Source organism: Manis pentadactyla, chromosome 3 (genome assembly GCF_030020395.1).
Source record: "Manis pentadactyla isolate mManPen7 chromosome 3, mManPen7.hap1, whole genome shotgun sequence".
Taxonomy (NCBI): domain Eukaryota; kingdom Metazoa; phylum Chordata; class Mammalia; order Pholidota; family Manidae; genus Manis; species Manis pentadactyla.
The window spans coordinates 78,915,974-78,927,100 of NC_080021.1; the positions used below are offsets into that span (position 1 = coordinate 78,915,974).

Genomic DNA, 11,127 nt, shown 5'->3' on the forward strand with positions numbered 1-11,127 from the left:
TCAATGAAATCAATAGCTTATTCTTCAAGCAGCAAAATAGACAAACCCTTAGCTAGACTTAGCAAGAAGAAAAGAGGATGCAAATAAATAAGATCAGAAATGAAAAGGTGAAGTTATAACTGACACCACAGAAATCCAAAAAATTGTGCGAATTCTATGAAAAATTACATGCCAATAAATTGGTCAATCAAGAGGAAACAGATAAATTCCTAAAAACATACAATGTGACAAGGCTGACCCAGGTAGAAACAGAAAATCTGAACAGACCAATTATTAGTAACAAAATCGAACTGATAATAAAAAAACTCCCAAAAACAAAAGCACAGGTTCAGATGACTTCACAGCTGAATTCTACCAACCATTCAAAGACAAGCTAATACCCATCCTTCTTAAAGTATTCCAAGAAATAGAAGAGGAGGGAATACTTCAAAACCCATTCTATGAGACCAGTATTACTTTAATACCAAAACCAAACAAAGATACTGCAAAAAAAGAAAATTACAGACCAATGTCCCTGATGAACACAGATGCAAAAATTCTCAACAAAATATTAGCAAACCAAATTCAAAAATACATCAAAAGGTTCATCCATCATGACCAGGTGGGGTTTGCTGAACAGATGCAAGGATGGTACAATATTCATAAATCAATCAATGTGATACACCACATTAAAAAAAGGAAGGATAAAAACCATATGATCATCTCAATAGAGGCTGAAAAAGAATGTGACAATATTCAACATCCATTCAGAATAAAAACTCTAAACAAGATGGGTATAGAGGGAACATACCTTAACATAATAAAGCCTATATATGACAAACCCACAGCTAACATCATACGCAATGACAAAAAGCTGAAAGCTTTTCCTCTAAGATCAGCAGCAAGACAAAGATGCACACTCTCACCACTTTTATTCAACATTGTACTGGAGGTCCTAGCCATGGCAATCAAACAAGAAGAGAAAAAAGGCATCTAAATCGATAAGGAAGAAGTAAAACTAACCATTTGTGGATGACATGACAATATATGTATATAGAAAACTCTAACGACTCTACCACAGTAAGAACTAGTAACTAGATTCAGCAAAGCTGTAGGATACAAAATCAGTATAAAGAAATCTGTTGCATTCCTACATACTAACAACAAACTATCAGAAAGAAATCAAGAAAACAATTCCATTTACAATTGCATCAAAAATAATAAAATACCTAGAAATAAACCTAACCAAGGAGGTGAAAGACCTGTACTCTGAAAACTGTTAAGACACTGATGAAAGAGATTAAAGAAGATACAAATAAATGGAAATCTATTCCATTCAATTGTTATATTCTCTTGTTGGACTGATCATTTTATCATTATGTAATGTCCTCCATTGTCTCTAGTTACTTTCTTTGTTTTGAAGTCTATTTTGTCTAAATATTACGACACCAGCTTTTTCTCATCCCTATTTGCATGATACATCTTTTTCCATCCCTTCAGTTTCAGTCTGTGTGTGTCCTTAAATTTGAAGTGACTCTCTTACAGGCAGCATATAGATGGGTCTAGTTTTTTTATCCATTCAGTCATCCTATGTTTTTTGATTGGGGCATTTAGGCTATTTACATTTAAAGTAATTATCAAAATGTATGTACTTATTGCCATTTTGTTAAATGTTTCCTGGTTCTTTTTGCTGTTCTGTTATTTTTTTCCTCTCTTCTCTTGTATTTTATGACTTTATTTAATGTTATGGTTAGGTTCCCTTCTTTCTTTTTTGTATATCTATTGTAAGTTTTTGGTTTGTGGTTACCATGGGGTTCCTAAGTGATACCTTATTAATATAACAATTTATAATATGCTGATGTCTGCTCAAGTTCACACACATTCCAACAGCAATACATTTCTTTCTCCCCCTCCTCCATGTTTTATGTATATAATATCTTCTTTTACACCTTTTTATTAAGTGATTCCCTTAACTAATTTTTAGATGTAGTCCTTTTGCTACTTTTTTCTTTTTGACCTTCATACTAGCTTTTAAGTAATTCATGTACTATCTCTAATGTTTGCTTTACTAGTGAAAATTTTTCCCTTTATTGAATTTGCTTCTATTTAGGGTCTTTTCCTCTTAAAGAAGCCCCTTTAACATTTCTTCTGAGGCTGGTTTAGTAGTGAACTCTTTATCTTATGTTTATCTGTGAAGGTATTTATCTCTCTTTCAACTCTAAATGATAATCTTCCTGAGTAGAGTATTCTTATTTGGAGTTTTTTTCAATTTAGCATTTGAATATATCATACCATTCCCTTCTTGTCTGTGGAATTTCTGCAGAAAAATTGTCTTGTAACTATGTGGTTTCCCTTATATGTAATTTGTTGCTTTTCTCTAGCTGCTTTTAAGATTCTCTCTGTCTTTGATCTTTGACATTTTAGTTTTGATGTGTCCTGATGTGGACTTCCTTGAGTTCATCTTGTTTGGGGCTCTCTGTGCTTCCTGGACCTGGCAGACTGTTTCTTTCCCCAGGTTAGGGAAGTTGTCAGCTAGTTATCTCTTCAAATAAAATTTCCACTCCTTCCTAAATCTCTTCTCCTTCAGGGACTCCTATAATGCAGATGTTAGGGCATTTGATATTGTCCCACTTCTTTTAACTCTCTCTTTCTTTCTTCTGCTCTTTAGCTTTAGTGCTTCCCATTACTGTATCTTCCAAGTCACTAATCCATTCTCTTCATCCTCTAGTCTACTGTTCATTTTCTCCAGTGGATTTTTATTTCATCTGTTGAATTCTTCATCTCTGATTGGTTCTTTTTTAGGCTTTCTATCTCTTTGCTCAGGTTCACTTTGAGTTCTACTATTGTTTTCTCAAACCCAGTGAGTATCTTTGTAACCATCGCTTTAAATTCTTTATCAGGTAGATTGGTTGATTCTGTTACATTAGGTTTTTTCTGTTGTTGTTTTTTTCTCTTGTTCTGTCATTTTGGAGCATATTCCTCTTTCTCCTCACTTTGTAGGACTTTGTATGTCAGGTCCTATGAATTAGTTGAAAATGCTCACTCTTCCAGTCTTGAAGGATTGGCCTTTTGTAGGAGGGTCCCCTGTGCAGACTGTGTGTGCTTCACAGTCTGGTTTCAACAAGCTGAAGGCTGATTAAGTGTGAAACATGCTTTTCCTGGTGCTGGGGGCTCACTGGAGGGGATCCTGGGTAGACACCTGTGGGCTCTGCACTGGCAGGGAGAGGGTGGTGAGCCAGCAGCTGGCCAGGGTTTACACTGCAGGTAACTCCTAGATTGGTGCCAGGTGACTCACATGTGCCTCCTTACCCACATGCTGGTGCTTGTTCTGGGCTGCTCAGGATGGCTCCAGAGAATTCCTGCATTGGGTGCCCACTGGCTCCTGCAGGTGGCATGGAGTCAGGCTCTGGGCATGTTCCCCCTTGGCCCCTGTGTACTCTGGGCTGCTGTGGAGAATTCCTAAGTTGCTACCCATGAATTCTGCCAGTGGCCATAATCAGACACCTCGCATGTGCACATTCCCCATTGGGCCCTGTGTGCTCTGGGCTGCTCTGGGAAATTACCAGGTCAGTGCCTATTGGTTCTGCTGGGGGTTGGGTTTTGAAATGTGCATGCATATTCCCCCATAGTCCCTGTGTGTTCTGGGCTGCTCCGGAGAATTCCCACCCACTGGGTCCCACAGGTGACCAGAGTTCAGTCCCTCATGCATGTTTCCCCTGAGTGCTCTGGGGAGTTGACTTGCATGTTGCTGGTTAGTTCTTCAGATCCTGGATTGACTCCCAACAGTTTCCTTGCCAAGTAGTGGATATTTAGTTCTATAACTCTGCTTTCATTCACTATGGGCTAGGTACACTTTAAACCATAAGGCTTTTTTCCTGTGTCTCAGGCCAGCGAGTCCACGCCTGACTCTCACAGCAATATCCCTCCCTTTCCCCTTTGCTGGTCACTGTGCTGGGAGCGTTGTGCCTGTGATTCTCATGGTTACCATGTCTCTGTCTCTCCTGGTGTTTGGGGGTAACTTTTAGTGATCTTTAAGCCTCTTGTTGTATAGAAGGTGTTCACTTTGGACTCCGTTCTTCTTTAGGATGAATGCTCTATATGTAGGTGTAGATTCAGTATGTAAGTGACAGAAAGTGGATTCAGGGTCTCTCCACCATCTTCCTAGAATCTCCTGTAATTACTGGTTTTTATACTTTCAAATGTAGAAGTTAATGCAGAAAACTAAAAATAGTTATGTGAAACAATAATTTCTTGCATATTATATTTTCATTGATTGAAGCTAAAGTGACCCAGACTGACTATATTAAACCAGAACAAACAGTCCCAAATCAGTTTGGCTAACACATTAGAAGTAATTTGGGAGCCTTCTTTAGCACTACCCAGACTATGGTAAGTCATTCTGGTTCTGACTTTAACTGGCTAGCCCATGTATGCACTGTGCATGAGTAATGACTTAGTATCTGTCCCATATGACACCATTTAGTTATTGTTCACAAATATCTGTTTTTACCATCAGGGTCAAATAAAGGGCTTAGCAATTTTAATTCCATTTATCATGGCCAAGTACTACTTTAAATGTCCTTCTGTGAATGCTGGACCCTGTCTTTTAGATTTAGGCATTTTCTCAATAGTGCACAATTCTGATCGACAGAACAGTAGCTGCTGATACTTACTGAGTACTATAGTGCTTTATAAGATTGGTACCATTTTAATGTTCAGATGGAAACACTGAGGCTTAGTGGAGAAATTTGCTGCAGTTTACACAACCAGAAAGGGCAGAGGAACTTCCAAATCAAGATCTGATTTCAAACAATGGGTTTTAGTCACCACACAATTTTGCCTTAGGGTACATGTCAGGACATGGCCACTGTTTTCTGTCACATGTCCCACTGTCTGCAACTCCAGGGAAGATTGTAGGTTTCTTACCTGTACTAAGCACCACTAGTAAGATTTCTCTATGATAGTATTTTTATAACTAATTTGCTCCAGAAATAATAGGAGGGGCCCAACTATTTAGCTTGAATTCTGTCTCTACATCCTGACCAAGGGGCATTTTGGCTAGAGGAGAGAATTTATTCAGAAAATTATTACCAATACAGCAATCCAAATTAAAAAATATAAATTATAGTAACAAAATTAAAATACAAATATTTAGTAGAAGAAAATAACAGGTCTGCATATACTCTAAGGAAATTACTTCCTGTGATTATATGAATGTTTATGGTAAAATCAAAGGGGAGTAAAGAAGTTGTGTGGAAGAAGGCAGATAAAATTATTTCAAATCATAATATCACATAGTATGTAATTTAAGCACTTTAAAATAGGGAGATTAGCCTGATCTACTTAAATGGGCCAAATCTAAATCACATGAGCCTCTAAAAGCAAACACCTTTCTTCTGATGGCAGCAGAAAGCTAGAGGTCTCAAGCATGAGAAAACTTCTATGTGCAGTTGTTGGCTTGGAAATGAAGGGGTCACATGTCAAGGAAGAGGGACCTCAGTTCTCTAGCCACAAGGAACTGGAATCTGCCAATAATCTGAATGAGGCTGAAAGCAGAATTCTCCTTAGAGCCTCCAGAAAAGAGCCTAGCCCAGCCCTTGATTCATGTTCTGAAGCCCTGAACAGAAAATTCAATTGAGTCATATAGTGCCTGGATTTCTGGCCCACAGAACTGGAAGCCAATAAATGGGTTTTGTTTTGAGTTGTGAAGTCTGTGATAATTTATTATGGCAGCAATAGAAAATGAATATAATATATAGTCATTTTTTCTCATATGACCCCTGTAGGAATTTTTCAAAAGAAAAATATTGCTTATTCTGAACAGTGAGTGATACTTGAGAATATTTATCATGCCAGGTAATTAGGTGTTTGGTAAGGTACAAAGGGGTATAAGGCAGAGTTATTTGTTAATCACATCACCAATACTATTGAAAAATCAGTCTTTCCAATACAAAGTCAGTCTGTTTCAGGGATACTTGGTTAGCCCTAGTTTAAATCCAGAAGCCTATATGGTTTTTTCTCAGGATCCCACTTTAATGGGAAAATCCAATCTATACAGACACCAGAGAATTAGATTATCTTCTTCAGGTCTGGCCACTAAATAAATAGTGTACATCAATAAATACAATAAAACATTTATTTTGCAAGGTAAACTGGATTTAATCTATGGGTTTGTTCAAGGACAATAGATCCATGCTTCTTATATGTAACAACATTTTATGGTATTACAAGTTACTTATAATAAGGGAAATTAGTAAGGAGTATATTGGGGGGAAATGTAGATATTGAGCTCAAAATTGAGCATGAATTTTCAATTTAAGAAATCAAATCAGAGATGTAGGGAATTTTATTTCTCTTTTCCTTTGTGTTACAGATTAATCTTAAAGACATTGGTGAAATCTATAAAATATGTATTGGACATGACAACAGTGGAAAAAATCCCCGATGGTATCTGGAAGAAATTAGACTTGAAAATATAGGGACCTGTGAGCTATTTTGTCTAACTGTTGATTCCTGGATACCTGAGAATGGAAGTGATGGAGATGTATGGAAAGAAATGCCTATTGTGAGAACTAACAAAGCAACTTTGCTGGGTATATAACTTCATTTCCTTTGTGATATGTATAAGGATTAAAATCGTTGAGATGATTTAAAACAGAGATCAGCAATACCTTTCTGTAAAGGGCCACTCAGTATCTTATGCTTCCTGGGCCATAAAGTCTCTTAAAACTCAACTTTGCCAGTGTCTTGAGACATCTGCTCTAGATATTATGTAAACTAATGGCATGACTGTGTTCCAAATAAAATGAAAACAGATTTGAAAAATATATGCACCCCCATGTTCATTGTGGCATTATTTACAATGGCCAAATTATAGAAACAACCTAACTTTCCATCAATATATAAATGTATAAAGAAGATAAGAAGATGTCACACACACACACACACACACACACACACAGGAATATTACTCAGCCATGAAAAGGAATGAAATCTTGCAATTTGCAAAAACATGGGTAGACCTAGTGTGTTTTATGCTAAATGAAGTGAATTAAACAGAGAAAGACAACTGCCATGTGATTTTACTTACATGTGGAGTCTAAAAAACAAAACTAATGAACAAACAAACAGACAAAGCAGAAATAGAGTCATAAACACTGATTTGTGGTTGCCATAGTGGAGGAGGCAGGGGATGGATGAAATAGGTAAAGGGGATAAAGAGGTAAAAACTTCCAATTATAAAACAAATTAGTCATGGGGATGAATTAGTAACAGCATAGGGAATGTATTTAATAATTTTATAATATCTTTGTATGTTGACAGATGGTAATTACACTTACCATGATGAGCATTTAATAATGTATAAAATCATCAAGTCACTATGTTGTACACCTGTAACCAGTATAATATAGTATATCAACTATATTTCAACTAAAAAACATGATGTATAAAAGAAATTTGAAATCCATTGCACCAATAGGAAACAGAAGAAATCTTATTGGCCTGCTTGCTATATTAGTTATTTTTCAATTTATAGTGTTTTAAAAAGCTGCATTATTTCAAAATGAACTGTTTAAACTCTGCTAGACAACTATTTTGTATTTCTTCCATTTGTCTCCTATTTGACATATGCATAGTTTGCTACACGCAGAAAAAAGTGTGAAAAGCAGTTGTATGGGTTTTAAAACAATCCAAGATACAAAAGAAACTCTATTGTACTTTAAATGAACTATTGATTTTGGGCTCATTTAACTTGAGCAGCAATAAATGCTCAGCATGTCTCCCTTGCATCTTTCTGCTCATCCTTTTCCCACACTGGCTAATGAAACTTTATCCATTAGCATTTCCCATTTAAAGGAGAAATTTCTTAGTGAAGGGCCCCAACCACTTCTTAGAGCATTTCTCCTGTACTACAAAATAGTGTAATGTAATACATGATACCTAATCTGATTTAATCTTCTCATTTTTCTCTAGTTCTGACAGATTAATCCAGCTGCCCCTTTCCCAGACTGAATATTTGCTCATTTAGGGAAAAATCATTAAAATAAGAAAATGAAAAAATAATGATACCTCAGTGTTCAGGAATTAACTAGGGATTAAAATCTACTGGTGAGCAAAGAGCAGTCTGGGCATGCTGAGTACTGCTTTTGGGAAGCCGTTCTTGGTGCCACCGAGAGCTTCATTTACTATTCCTGTGACATCAAGGGAAGCCATGGCGGAATCAAACCACTGAACTGATGCTTCTCTGGTTTGGGTTTTAAAGGAGGAGTAAGGAGGGTTTGACCTTCAGTATTTGGGGATTTTCTCTTGTCTTTCAAAACATTCTGAAGCCTATTCAGGGAAAAACACAGAAAAAAAGACAAAAATTTTTTAATGATGCTCTTAATACTTAGGCTTGCCAGGCTGGATAGAGTCCTAGGGACACACTTGAAGGTTATATATATATTTTTAATTTAGCACAAAAAAGAGTGCTTTTCCTTTCAATTGGTACTTATATTCTGAGCCAATTAATTTTGTGACTTTGCCTCTTTTCAAAAGATTACTGGAATGTTTTCAAAAGAAGTGGGTTTTCGAAAGGATCGGTCTATAAATCATCCCTCTTTGGGGGCTGAACACGATTGTTGGAGGCATCATCAGAGCAGTCTCTTCCTGGAGACTCGCGCCTCCAGGCTCCCATTTGTTCCCTGTCTGCTCCAGCCATGGGCAAAGGCTCCAGGAGCTGCTGAGTGCCCTTGCTTTGCTGTCCTCAGGAGTCCTTAGTGGACTGCCTGGAGGGATTCCTTGGGGGGCTAAGAATGCCGCTTCACTCACAGTGGCCTGGCTCCAGGTTTTCTTCAGAAGTGATGGGTGGTAACGGGAGGTGAGGTTTGGAGCTCCATGTCAGGGTGAAGAAGTGTTTGGTGCTAGGTCTAGCACAAGGGAGGTGAGCTTGGTGGCTTACTCCAAGTCAGGAAACTACTCTTTGAGAATGTAAGAAGTACCAACATAATAGAAATGTATCTGCTTCAGAATATTTTTATTTATGAGCCTTTAAGGAGTGAGAAAATAAGTGTCTTTCTGAACACTTACAACTTCCAGCAAGTTTCGGATGATAACAGCTGAGCCAAGGTAAGTTTAAAAAAAAAAGCTACCTTTCTTGAATGCTTTGGCCATTACTATAATATCCATGTTCCAGGGGAAAATGTGGGCTGCGGAGTGAGATGGGCCCTTTTATTGATGAGACAACTGAAGCTCAGTGAAGCAGAGTCTGGCTTCAAACCCTGGTCTCAGTCACTGAGTTTGTGAATTGGGGTAAGTTACACAGGTTTTCTTGGTCTCAGGTAGTTTGTCTATGAAATGGGATGCATATACCTATTATTAGAGTGATCACTATATAACTCATCATCCAAACAAGGACATTTTTGAGAGAAGAAATGCTCACTTAATCAGTACAAGAACAACAGGAGTCACTTGGGATTTCCATCAGGGTACGTGAGAGGGTGTTAATACAGTGTTTGTCATGGGGGAGGCACTCAACACACCCTAAATTAATTCCTTCACCCTCTGCCGTTGACTTGTTTTCCATCTTACTGTCTTCACAGCTGGCATCACAAAGGGAGGGCAAGCTCAAAGAACCTCTCAGGATCTGGACAGGCTATTCTCAAGCCCACAGCAGGAGTGGTCTTCTCAAAATCCCAATTGGATTATGTCACCCCTTGCTTAAAATTGTCCAGAAGTTTCCCAACTTGCTAAGAGTAAAAGCTAAAGTCATCACAACTTCCTTCAGGGCCTCTCACCCTCCCCCATCTCCAGCCTTGGCACCTCTGAAGGCACCATGCAAGCTGTCCCTTCGGCCCTCAGGCCTCTGCCCTTCCACCCATCTGCTGTCCTGTGCCTTCCTCTGGCCTCTGCATGGCCAGCTTCTTCACCTATGGTCAGGTCTCTGGTCAACGGGCCTTCTCAGTGAGGTGTTCCTGGTGACCTTCTATAAAATGGCAAGAAATTCCACTTCTTTCCTCACACCAGCTCAAAGGTAATTATTTTTTAACAATAAGATAAATATTTTCATTCAAGCTGCACATGAAGATTCAGCCCCAAAACCAACATGTACAGTCTCGGACTGCAAACCTTCAGTGCAGAGGGAAATGTCTGTACATGTGTAACGCTGAATCTCATTTGCCATCTGTTTCGGAGATGTGTATCAACACGATCACACCATATGAGTGCTGAGAAAGCTGCATTCCGGGTGACCTGAGAGAAAGCACTAAAATATTCTCTTAACTAACTCAAATTACAGATTCACCAAGGCATCTGGCCTGGGGAAGTCCTGTTGTGCTGGCTGCAGAGCTCCCCAGATATGAGCGCCCCTGCTCATTCCCTGGAGGCTCAGCAGCCTTGCAGAGAGGAGAGCGTGGAGAGGAGCTGGCTCACAAGAGATGGGCTCCGTAAGACTTGGCAGGCAGTCATTCAACATTACCCAGGAGCATTTGAGCATAATGACTAAAACATGGCACTACGGAAGTCCCCTAAACAGACACAATTCATTTCATTTTTCTGATTAGGAAAGTATTCATAAAAAACAAAAACTTACATTCATTAAAAATATTGTGTGTACTTTGACAGGGAAGAGAGCACAAATGCAAAGTTCATGGCCATGGTATATGTCTTTCTCCAAGTGGCTTATTTCACTGAGCATAATACCCTCTAGAACCATCCATGTTGTTGAAAATGGCAAGATTTCTTATCTTCTTATGGCTGAATAATATTCCATTGTGTAGATGTACCACTTGTTCTTCATTCATCTATTGATGGACACTTAGTTTGCTTCCATATCTTGGCTATTGTAAATAGTGCAGTGATAAATATAGGGGTGAATGTGTCTTTTTGAATCAGGGATCTTGTTTTCTTTAGGCAAATTCCTAGGAATAGAATTCCTGCGTCAAATGGTATTTCTATTTTTAGTTTTTTGAGGAACCTCCAAATTGTTTTTCACAATGATTTCACCAATTTACAGTCACCCCAACAGTGTAGGGGGGTTCTCCTTCCTCCACATTCTTGCCAGCATTTGTTGTTTCTTGTCTTCTGGATGTTGGCCATCCTAACTGGTGTGAGGCAATACCTCATTGTGGTTTTAATTTGCATTTCCCTGATGATTAGGGAATCAAATTG

At 38.4% G+C, this 11,127-nt stretch overlaps 1 protein-coding gene across 1 annotated transcript in view; it reads left to right on the forward strand.

Moving 5' to 3' along the window:
* Positions 1-6,789, forward strand: part of LOC118908913 (lipoxygenase homology domain-containing protein 1) — a 378,634-nt gene extending 371,845 nt beyond the window's left edge. Inside the window, exon 26 of the mRNA XM_036878936.2 lies at positions 6,353-6,789. Within this exon, the coding sequence (XP_036734831.2) occupies positions 6,353-6,580 (228 nt within the window). The 3' untranslated portion in view covers positions 6,581-6,789. The remainder of the gene's footprint in view (positions 1-6,352) is intronic.
* The last annotated feature ends 4,338 nt before the right edge of the window (positions 6,790-11,127 follow it).